This window comes from Rhipicephalus sanguineus, chromosome 1, assembly GCF_013339695.2.
Source record: "Rhipicephalus sanguineus isolate Rsan-2018 chromosome 1, BIME_Rsan_1.4, whole genome shotgun sequence".
NCBI classification, from domain to species: Eukaryota; Metazoa; Arthropoda; class Arachnida; order Ixodida; family Ixodidae; genus Rhipicephalus; species Rhipicephalus sanguineus.
In genome coordinates this window covers 229,568,146-229,579,800 of record NC_051176.1, presented here as the reverse complement: position 1 = coordinate 229,579,800, position 11,655 = coordinate 229,568,146, and the positions used below count along the sequence as shown (strand labels likewise).

The 11,655-nt window shown below is 48.5% G+C and overlaps 2 protein-coding genes across 2 annotated transcripts in view; one reads left to right on the top strand and one right to left on the bottom strand.

Moving 5' to 3' along the window:
* Positions 1-1,357, bottom strand: part of LOC119381844 (GPI ethanolamine phosphate transferase 3-like) — a 25,005-nt gene extending 23,648 nt beyond the window's left edge. The window contains exon 1 of the mRNA XM_049412527.1: positions 441-1,357. Coding sequence (XP_049268484.1) covers positions 441-1,082 — 642 coding nt within the window. The 5' untranslated portion in view covers positions 1,083-1,357. The remainder of the gene's footprint in view (positions 1-440) is intronic.
* Positions 1,358-1,589: 232 nt separating this feature from the next.
* Positions 1,590-3,977, top strand: LOC119373849 (cyclin-dependent kinase 2). Its single transcript, XM_049420045.1, has 2 exons — positions 1,590-2,844; positions 2,881-3,977. The coding sequence occupies exon 1, from the start codon at positions 1,699-1,701 to the stop codon at positions 2,611-2,613; it is 915 nt and encodes a 304-aa protein (XP_049276002.1). The 5' UTR covers positions 1,590-1,698; the 3' UTR covers positions 2,614-2,844; positions 2,881-3,977.
* The last annotated feature ends 7,678 nt before the right edge of the window (positions 3,978-11,655 follow it).

The window sequence follows — 11,655 nt, the reverse complement described above, 5'->3', positions numbered from 1 at the left end:
GCGAAGAGTAACGATACAGTGGGGCATCTTCTCAAATGCCATCTAGAGGGTCAGTCCCTACCGTGCATTGCTCATGGATGCTGCTTGTGCTCAGTCTATGATTTGAGCCGTTGCTTGAGCTACTAGTTGACCCTTGTGCCAGCGTTCAATAAACGCCTTTTTAAGTGAAGGAAGCTTGTTTTAAGCAATGTACATATCACTTCAACAGCACACCTGAATTTCAGCCTTTTAATGCTCACACTTCTCAAAAAGAGCTTCTGTGCATGCATAGATGATATTAAATAAGTAAACGCGATCCAACATATCAAATTATTTGTCCCTAGCACAGTTTCACACAGTGACATTTTCTCTGAAGCACAAATCAAATAATACTGCCACAATTATGCAGTGAACGCTAACTAAAAATTAAGGCACACCTATAATATGCAATAATTGCACACAAAGTTCACGGCACTAATAGCGAGAGCATAAAACTGCCAATACGTTACCTTTACCACAAATGAGGGGTACGCGTACGCACGAGCGAATTTGCCAGGGAATAGATTGACCCAGGCGTCGTCACCCATGAATACAACCTTCTTGCCCATCTTGAACATCTGGTTGATCAAGTTGTCTTCTCGCACCTCAGTCTGATAAAAATTGGTACCAGCGTCAATGAAAGTTGGCAGTCCCCCAGTCATCAATGCCTTCAACCTCTGCACGGTTGTAGTCGGAGCGTCCGCGACAAACTTGAGCAACACAGAGCGCTCAGCGCCGGTACTAGCAGACAACTCGGAGAAGACGGGCATCTTGTTCCGATAATGCTCATTCTCATCCCACGGAGGTCCATACTGAGCAAATTCCAGCTTCAAGGCGTCGATTAGCAAAATTACCGCTTTCTTAAATTTCGCCGGATACCAGCAGCGCGAGCTGGGGAGAGCAGCCGTGGATTTGCTAGTAGATCGGTAGAAGACCGCGATGTCGGCACATTTACTGTGCTCTTCGATAGCTTGCCTCTGTAGCAAGAAGCCACAACAAAACAGGCAGACACCACATACAGCAATGCCTAGGGCAACTGTCAATAATACGGAGCGGTACATCATTTTTATCAAACAGTTATTGCGATGCGAGCGGGCACCGGTATAATTAAGGGCAAGCGAATGTACGGTCGCAGCAAATGCTCCAGCGGACAATCCCAGCAAGAGTCCTGCAGTGAACCGTTTAGCACCTTGCGACAGCAGCCATAACAGCACATCTAGATGCGGCAGATATCTTGCTAAAATGCAATGATGATGCTAGAAGCAGCATTACTGCCGCGATAGTTGCGAAGCATGCGATCAGAAACCATTCAAATACACTGCTCAACAGCAATGGCACTTTTGTGGCCGCTTCTCTGTCTTGGCTTGGCTGGAATGCCCAAATAGTACTTGAAACCTTTCAAGATTTAAATTGATTTGAGAAATCATATAAAAAATAGTATCACTAATTCGTACACGTTAAAGTATTAGTAAAATTTAAACATATTATAGTTCAAGCAGACTTTAACTTACATATATTAATATTTTTGTAAACGTACTTTGGCCCGTTTTTACTAAAGAGAGCAGCCACCATGAGAAGCGGGCGGCAAAGACCCGCGAAGACCGCCAGTTTCGCGCGAAAGTCTGCATTCGTTGCGTATGCGCTCAGGCTTTGTGATTCTATTCAAGTGATCGAGCCTTCATGGAAGACGCGCTCAGTGCGAAGTTCCAGAAAATCGAAAAAATTGGAGAGGGAACCTACGGAGTCGTGTACAAAGCCCGTGACCGGGCCACCGGACGATACATTGCCTTGAAGAAGATCCGTCTTGAGAGCGAAGCCGAAGGTGTACCAAGCACTGCCATACGAGAGATCGCCCTTTTGAAAGAGCTTCGCCACCCAAATATCGTGCGCCTCCTCGATGTCGTGCCCAACGACCAAAAGCTGTACCTTGTATTCGAGTACATGTCGGAGGATCTCAAGAAGCACATGGACAGAGCGGCGTCGAGCAAGACCCCACTTGCCGTGAACCTTGTGAAAAGCTATCTGTGGCAGCTGTTGCAAGGCATCGCGTACTGCCACTCTCATCGTATCTTGCACCGGGACTTGAAACCGCAGAACCTGCTCATCGATCTCGAAGGTAACATCAAGTTGGCCGATTTCGGCCTTGCGCGAGCCTTCGGACTGCCCCTGCGCACGTATACACACGAAGTGGTTACGCTGTGGTACCGGGCGCCAGAAATCCTCCTCGGCTCACGCTTCTACTCGACGTCAGTGGACGTCTGGAGCATCGGCTGCATCTTCGCCGAAATGCTTATGCTAAAGGCACTCTTCGCGGGTGACTCGGAGATAGACCAGCTTTTCCGCATCTTCCGCACTCTCGGTACACCCGACGAGAACTCTTGGCCCGGCGTGACCAACCTTCCCGACTACAAAGCAACTTTCCCGCGCTGGGAGCCGCAGTCACTGGCGAACATTATCAATGGCTTAGACGCGGACGGAGAAGACCTCATCCTGCAGCTACTCATCGCCAACCCAGAGGCCCGTATGCCAGCCAAGAGAGCGCTCAGCCATCGTTACTTTCGAGATGTCACCATTCAGCGACCCGTGTGCATGTGACACCTGTCCGCATGCGCTCTAGGCCCCTCTTTTTCATTAATCTGTTGCCGATAATGCCTGCGCATTTCTTTTTTTTTTTTTTCTTCTTCTTCTTGGTTAGCTTACATAGATATTCCAAGTTGCGAGCCAGAACGCGCGGTCTTATTATGCATGATTTACTAGCCGTGAGCATATGTCCCATGGCGACAGTAGAGCGCCGCTGGCCAGTAACTTTGCTGAATTGTTATTATTGTTATTGTTCGTATGACACTATAGCGCCGTTGCTAGGGCATGCGTAGAGTTACTGTGAGCATAAACAGTAACTCTAGGCAAGCGAACTAGGATACTTGTGGCTCTTCTTTTATATATACATATATATATATACACATATTAATTCCTTCTGCTTTGTTTTTCGTTTTACTCTGGTTAGTTGCTTAGTTATTTTCATGTCACCTTAAAGTAGCAAGCCAGAGCACGCGGTTTTATTATGTATTATTTATCATTCAGTGATATGTATTATCTATGTTCTTACTTGGTATCAATGTTCTTACTTAGTTATTCTTACATATTCCCCAGGGCGACAGCAGAGCGCCGCTGGCAAGTAACCTTCCTTATTATCGTTCATGTTAGTCCACATGGCGCCGTTACCAGGGCATCCGCGCTGGCATAATGGTGGCCCCTATTTTCTTTATACACACACACACACATATATATATATATATATATACTTATACCCTTGTTCTTGATAGCGCGCGGTTCTTTTTTTTCTTTTTCCTCCCTGCAACCTCTGGTTAGCATGCTTAGCGTTCTTCACATTGCTCAGAAGTTGCAAGCCATGGCTCGCGATTTTATCTTGTATTATTTACCGGCAAGTGATGTCATATTTATTGACATATTAAACGGGAAACCCGTAGATGGTGTTCGAGGCTGTGCAGAAAGGTGAACACCCGTATGCAGCGCACCTGCCAGCCAGCCCGCCTGTCGACCACAGTAACTATCATTATTTTGCATATCAATGTTCAAACTCGATTATACATTTTTTCAAAGCGACAGCAGAGCATCGCCGATAGGTAACTTTCCAGATTATCGTTAGTGCCCAGATCATGAGCTTCATCTAAAGATGCATTCCATATTTTTTTACGTGCCTACGGCAATGTGTTCTTCAACGTGTGCCTCAGACAACGAAGGAATTCGCTGTTTTAGTTATACATTTTGTGAAGTGCCGCAATTGTGACCGCCCCTTTTACACGCCGTTTTTTTTTTTTTTTTTTCTACTTGCCGCGAGAAGAACTGTGCCTATGACATGTTTTCCTTTTCAAGTACATGGGATGTGCTTGTACATTATCGCATCATAGTTTCTGTGAATAAAAGGCCTGATTCCGGAAGCACCGGCGCTCTTTTAGATCGTCTTGATTTGCAGAGCTTTTATCGTCGGTAGTTAGGCTGCCACTCTGCAATTGGCCAAATGGGAGGGGCCATGTGCGCCAATGCACACGCAACGTTTGCCTCGTTTCCGTTATGCGTTTCAGTTGCTTATCCGCGCCTTGCTGAGATACGCCGTTTCTTTTGTTACAGCTTCTCGAATCTAGCGTTTTTGCACACTCTCCTCACAGCTTAAAAAAATTTCTCAACTCCTGATGGCATGTGCCGTGATTTTTATCAGCAAAGATTTAACGGAAAAGGAATAAACCAGACTCAACTCCACTGAGTCGACACTTAGGCGCTTCTCCTGTCACATGCGTTCTTAACCCCCCCTCTCTTCTACCACTGCCATGATGATGATGATGTGGTGGCTCTTCCGAGGACACGCCGCCTGCCCAAGGCCGCGTTTTGGTCTGGAAAATGCACCTCGAGCAATGTTATTAGAATCGGCTCGTCACTTAATTACATTTCATCTGGCATCGGTCCTCTTCACTGTACTCTCAAGCGCCGGAGCTTTATACAGAGGGTATCATGAAGGGACCTTTTTTTTTTAAAGGAATTACTTTACGTAAAGACCTAGTACATATTGTTTCCTTCACTGTGGAGTTGCCGCCAGTAATTTTCCTGTTTAGGACATTTAATTATGATAACGTGCATAACTCGAAATGTGCGGTTCTAATGATCAATTGCTCAGTGCGGCAACTGTAGACATCTCCAACACTCTGAGGCAAACGAAAGTATTTGGGACGTTTTTCTGCTACACAGCGATAATCGTCATCTGGGCTTGCTTGCGTTTCCTTCCTCAAAAACCGCGCGCTCGGCACTTCCCTATCGATAGTGCTCTGTCACGCCGACAGCCGCACGTCGTTCGTGATCGGGAAGTACAAGGCGCGCGGCGATGACGCAAGGAAATAACGCGAGATACATGACGATTATGGTTTAAAGTGAAAAGGGACATCTAACTGCGGTACTTTCAGCAACGTACTGATTTTTGGAATATGACGGATACATATCCGCATAGGCGTGCGCAGGGTTCCCCTTCAGGGGCCGCGAAGGCTGGCGAAGGTTCCCCCCCTCCCTATTAAGTCAATGTGTGGGGAAGACTTTGCGCCCCCCCCCCCCTTAGGTGACTAGGTGGGGCGGCTGCCCCCCCCCCCCCCCTTCCGCACGCCTATGCATATCGGCATCAGAAAGCAGTGGCCCCAAGTGAGCCGATTCGCCACCGACCGCTTCGGCTGTAGCGCGCCGCCAGAGACGGCGCATCAAAATGATAGTAGCACGGAACGGGCTCCAACAGTATATAGCACGCAGTCGCAATGTCGCTGCTATTTCGTCCACGAAAATGTATATACGCAACGCTTCACGCCAGGCTGATCCAATTGATAGCGCGGCCGAAACGCCGCTCTGACCACCGATGAAACGCGAAAGACAATAGAATTGGCGTGGAATGTTTCAAAACCCCGGCGCTGTTCGCACCACTTCGAAAAAGCGAGCGCGCAGCTATCTTCTACGCCAGATTGCTTCGGACAAAAGTCAAATACGGTGACCATGTTATATTTCATAAACAGATCCACGACATAAGAACGCGAAAGAAATACACCGGCTGTAATCCACTTGTAAGCAATACAAAAAGGCAAGCTATAGCAAGCTAGAACCGATGCGTTCTATAAGAGAAGTCCCGCTTCCAAACGGATGCCGAATCTGCAATGCGCGAAAAAAAAAAGAAAAAACAAAAAAAAACACACTCACGGAAGTTTACTTATTACAAGTGCTACACTGTGAAACACCGGCTGTCGCGTACAGGACGTGCTCGAAGGCCCGCTCATACAGCTGACAGAGAGGAATAAAATCGTATTTGCTTTATCACTTTATGGTCGGCGCTGGAGTTCCACCAGTTCCACTGTGCAGACATCCCTCATCCTTGCCGTGAGCTCACTTGGCGTCGTTGTCGAGGTTTCGTAAGCACACTCTTTCACGTATGCGTAAGGAACGAGCTCGGAGAGGCCGGACCCTTCCGCTAAAATTCCAGGCGTGTCCATTGATCAGCAATGCATGCATATATACATATACATACCACCCTTATGGCTCGTTCACACTGAGACATTCGGCGGCGAGAGCGCGCGGAATCCGCTTCGGCGGCAGCGAGATCCGCCAGAAAAGCCCTTTCCGCGCCGATCGGTCCTGAACCGATTTTTGCGGCAGCTGCCGCCGGATTCCTTCACCGCGAACCAATCGGAACGCGAGTCGAACATTCGAAAAATGGCGGCGCGCTTGTGATATCGCAGTCGTCGAAGTTTGCAGCAACGGCGAAGTCTTTCGTAATCATCCTGTAGCTCTCGATAACTGCCAAGTGTTGTCGCGATTAGCATCTTTGCAATACATCATCGCGATCTTGCAAAACGGGTAGCATTATCTCGGCTCCACCAAGCTTCTCGCGTCTTGCAAATCAGAACGAACCAACCACAACTGCTTGCGTCGTTTCTTGTTTGGCGAATGCATGCTTCTCCTCGTCAGACATCGCCAGAAAGTGGCTTTCCAGCAGGCACAGCAGTTCGACGACCCTGCTCCTGTTTATGCGCTTCGCCGTAACGAAACGCGTACACAACGCAGGGCGCGTCGATGCCAGCGTTCCTTCGCGCGAAGCGACGGTGACAACTAGGAGCCCTAGTTTCGGCGGTGCGGTTGCTAAGTGGTGTGAACAATGTGGAATTTCGGCGGCACGAGAATTCCGTTCGCTATGGCCGGCGAATTCCTCAGTGTGAATGAGCCATTACATGCATGCATACATACATACATACACACATACATACATACATACATACATACATACATACATACATACATACATACATACATACATACGTAGATACAAGTAGATGTAGTACTTCAAGCACTGTCATAATTAATTATCTAATAAGTTATTTTTAATTAGCCGATTATGTATCTTGCTCTGTCGCGCAAGTAATCACCGCCACTTGGAGTAATCGAGCTCAAGGACAATAATCACGGCCGCTGGATGCAAACGCCCGCTTTCATCCAGCGGCCGTGCTGTAATTGTGCTGTCACAGGCGTGCAACTTTTAAAAATTACGTTGTCTTTAAAAAAATAGTAAAGGCTTATGATGGGGTGCAATTCGGCCATACAAGTAAATATTTTTATAACCTTGTCGTGACAAAAAATTGTTGCGTAATATTTATTAATCATTCGCGCAAACAAAGAAATCACAGGGACATATATTGAAAAAAAAAAAAGTATTTACTGTCCTCGTGTAAAAGGAAGGAGCAGCATAGCTTCGCTGCGTCTTGTTTTTCAGAAGTACTGCGGTGCAAAACAGAACAACTATTTATATTTTTTTTTATATATCAGTGCTCCAACAGCTGAGCTACAGCGAACGTTTCTCGCCGCCACTGACCGAAAAGAAAGAATTTCCCCGAGCATCCGGGAATCATTGTGCATAGCATCAATAGCGCGAAACATGCAACACATCCAACACATAGGGAAAGAAGACAAGCCCGAGTGGATGCCCTATACGGCGCAGACATGGGAATGATACGGACGCCAGATACACCGATGCAGCGAAATACCCACACAGAAACGCCTGCACCCGAGCGCCGTAGATTCCAAGGGCATAGAGCTAGCATCTGCCACAGTCCGGGCACAAAACCCTGAGACTGCAGAAGGGGTGGTGATTGTCCTATAGCAACCAACTACGTGCGGTGTCCATGCGCGCATGGACACCGCGCTGTCGTCTTTTCTGACTCTCAAGCAGCCATAAGAAATTTATGCTAAAGATGTCGTGTGTCGGCTGACGCTGTTCGTATACACCTGCGTGGCATGGGTTCCTGGACACGAGGGTAATGAAGCGGCGCGTGCCGCTTCCCCCGATCATGCCTCTCGAGACGCCCGGCCTGCGTCTCCAAGGGCAGAGACTGTCCCTGTCACCTTCTCAGCGATTCTTCAACATCAAAGGCTGAAATTCAGGGTGCACCCACCACCTCGCCCTAAGCTCAACAAAGAAAGCAATTACACTAAGAAGACTACAAAGCAACACTCACACCCGCGGAATCCTGATTCATCGAATAGTATATCTAACGCTGCACGGATACGACTGCCCAAAGTGTGGCGTGCCGGATATCTTGGCGCACCTGATCCTCGAGTGCCCATGGCATCTCGACACACACAGCGAAAGACGGTCACGCCAGAAAAGCAAGCGAAGACCTCACCAAAACGTCGGAGGCCAAGCTCGTCTCCGAGGATCTGGAAGAACAACGACGCCTGGTCGCCCGGACGCAGCGAAGGTTCCTGGATTAAGGAAGCCGGGGACCTAGGGCAGAGCAGGGGCTTGCCACGGTATGCTTTTTTTTTTAAATAAACGTTTATTCATCATCATTGTAAGAGTTAATTCGGCTGGTGGACCATATTTCCTCAGAGAAGTTGAATTAAGTTTGAATGCACGCATCTGCCGCTTACCATGACAATTGATACTGTCACGACGCACCTTCAAATTACACGCGACTTTTTTTAGGGGGGGGGGGGGGAGGTAGACATGCATATTATGGCGCCCGCAACTTTCCCATATAAACAAATGGCCTCAAATCAATCAGAAGAAAGTTAACGAGTTTTTGTTAATCAGTTTTTTTCAGACTATCCTTGACAGCGACAAAGTATTTCTGTCTAGATGTAGAAGTTGGGGGCGCAGACGACAGGGCCTTACTGCCACAGCATCTTTATTAAATATCTGCAGTGTAATGCCTAAAGCAAAAAAAAAAAATGCACCCACCTCCCCGTAGGGAATCGTGAGGAAATGCGAATGCATTTCTTGCGCCGAGAGTACACGGCGTAGTAATTTTAATGGCGTAAATTAATGACGAGACGAGGATTTGTACTGTAACCGTTTATTTACACATTCATCAGCACCTGTTTGTGTTGTCATTGTACCTGACGGCCATAATCTCAGCCTTGTGGTCGCTAAAGTGTACAGTCAAAGGCTCTTTGAGAAGCGAGGACTGCCGTTGCTGTCACAGTTCTTCGCTGAAGGGCAGGTATCGCTTGAGGAACACGTCCACACTGCCCGCTCGGCGAGTGGCAACGGCGCGCGCGCACGCAGCAGCGTCGTACCGCCGAGCTCCCGCGATGCGAGCGCCCTCACACGCCAGAGCGCGCTCCTCCTCTCCACTCACTCTTCGCTACACCGCCCGCACCACCTGCTCCGGTTGCTAGGGGCAAGGATAAGCGCACGCGCCCGCAGCTGTTGCTATGGGAGAGGGAGTGAGAGCGGAGAGATAACACCTGCCGGCGCGCAGACACCGACAGACGCCTGACATGCCCCGACTAAGAAATGCATTAGCATTAAAAAAAAATTGGCCGCGTATCTGCGTGCTTCGCTGCAAATGCCGAAAGACGATAGTCTTCTGCCGGCCGTACTACATATGAGTCCTCCACCTCTATCTTGAATCGCCGCATTTGGCTCATAGCGTCGCATTTGCAGCGCAGCCCAAAAAACACTAGCATTTTCCGCGTAGCCTAAGAAACACTAGGGTCTTTAGAATTACGTATCTATGTATTTTCTAGTAAAGGAACACACCACCTAATACTTATGTATTGATGTTGCGCCTCAGATATGCGTAACATTTGCTTTTTGATCGACAATGTTCACAAGTATGAACGGTGCTACCAGTTCAAGATGGCTGGGCGGTCAGCAAGTGGTTAAACTTTGGCCGGGTGGCTGAATCGGGTGACAGACAGAAAGACAAACAGACAGACAGACCAAAATTTTTGCGTTTAAGTACCTTAAAAAAACGTCCTGTCTATCAGAGGCGGAAAATGCGAAACGAGCGAGCACCCGCGCGTTTCGCATCAACAACGAGGCTAACGCCTTATCACTTTTTGAAACCCCTTTCTGAGAGTCCTGCGATCCTGCTGTCGCGCACGCTCGCTTTGGATCTTGCTTCGCCTTCCGTGCCACAAATTTGAAACGCAGAAATAGTAATTAGGAGTGATGTAGCGGCCCGGCAATTTCGCAGCGTTATGTCTTCAAATTCTATGCAGAACATGATATCGAAATTTGCGAAATTATATTAATAATTAATTACTTAGACGATTACGAAACAACTAAGTGTTGTCAAAAGAATTACCAGCATATTTGAAGCGGCCACTAACAAAACACTGTTGGTCGTATCTTGATCGTAGCGCTTTTTTAACACGAAAGTGTTTTATGCCGGGGTCCACCACGACTCCACTGGCGCATTTCCGTCACGGATATGACGTTATAAAATATAGACTAACATATGGCAAAGAAAAAAACTATAGGTGGTATTCACCCCCGAGCAACCCTGCGCTCCCACACCATACCCGCGGGGCATGTCGGGAAGCCACTCCTTCCGGTTGTTCCGGGCCGCGTCCCCTGTGTGTGCCTCTGCGTGATATTAAAGGGGTCATGAAGCACCCCTTGGGCTTGTTGAAAAAACACATCCTGCGGAAAGCTGACACGGCTATGAACTGCTCAGCCAAATATTGCAGTCGTGCGCGCGGCGTAAAGGCTACAAGCGGAACGCGAAGTTGCTGTTTTCTCAGGAGCGCTCTTTTCAAACAGAGGCCGGTTCTCACTCTCGTCGGTGGGCGGGGCGTCTGCCGATTGACGTCGCGATCTGCTTGACGCGTCACAAAAGACATAGCATCCTCATTGGCCGATAGCCGACGTAAATAGAGAGCGGCGTTCCACGGCCGGTCTGGAGGCGCGCTCCTTAGCGAGCGCGCGCCTCTAGTCTAGACCGGCCGTGGGCGTTCGGATCAGATGCGCTTCTTGCCACGGGGTGCCGCCACTTGCCGGCGCCGCATAGCGCCGCACTCCTCAGTACAGGGTAGCCGCACTCGCGCACGCGAATCACAGCGGGAGAGCGATCGCGTTTCATGACGCGCGCTGACGTAACTTCTTACCCCCGTGCCATCCCTCCCTGTCTAGCTTCCAGTGCGCTCGTCGGCACGAGAAAAGAGAGAAAGCGCTGAGAGCGTGCGCCAAACCCCCGTAACTCCACGGATTCTTGACGGATTCGAGAAATTTTTGCGGCAATCGATTCGGGAGGCAGTAAACCCCGATACTGAGGTCATTATAGATCATTACTTGGAAAAGTGGTTCATGACCCCTTTAAGTTCAGTCGTTTTTTGCGCCCGCCATTCGATATCATGGTTAATTGAGCCGTATTTGCGTGCAGCAATCGCACAAAATCGAAGGATACGACACACGTGAGAACGGAAGACCGGTTAAATTTTATTCGTTGGCGAACTTTATTCGCGGACAATGTAGCCGTACTCTGGAGGTTTCAGCGAAGCGTTGTGACCAAAGGTTCAGCCGCCTTCGCCGCAATCAAAGGCTGTGTTGTGTGGTAAGTGCCTGAGAGTGGTCTACCTGCAAATGGAATCTCAGTTAAGTTCAGATTCTGACAGCTGTGTATCAAAAAGAAGGAAAGTCATTTAATCAGACGCGAACGAAACACGAAAAAAAGAATCGCATTGACACAGTAGATGCATTCAGTTTCTGCCGCATTGCACTACATCGCGAAGACGTCTGCGAAAAGCACGACACAGTAAAGTACTCAACGTTGGACTGTCCATATTTACACATGAGCGGCACATTGCGAGCTA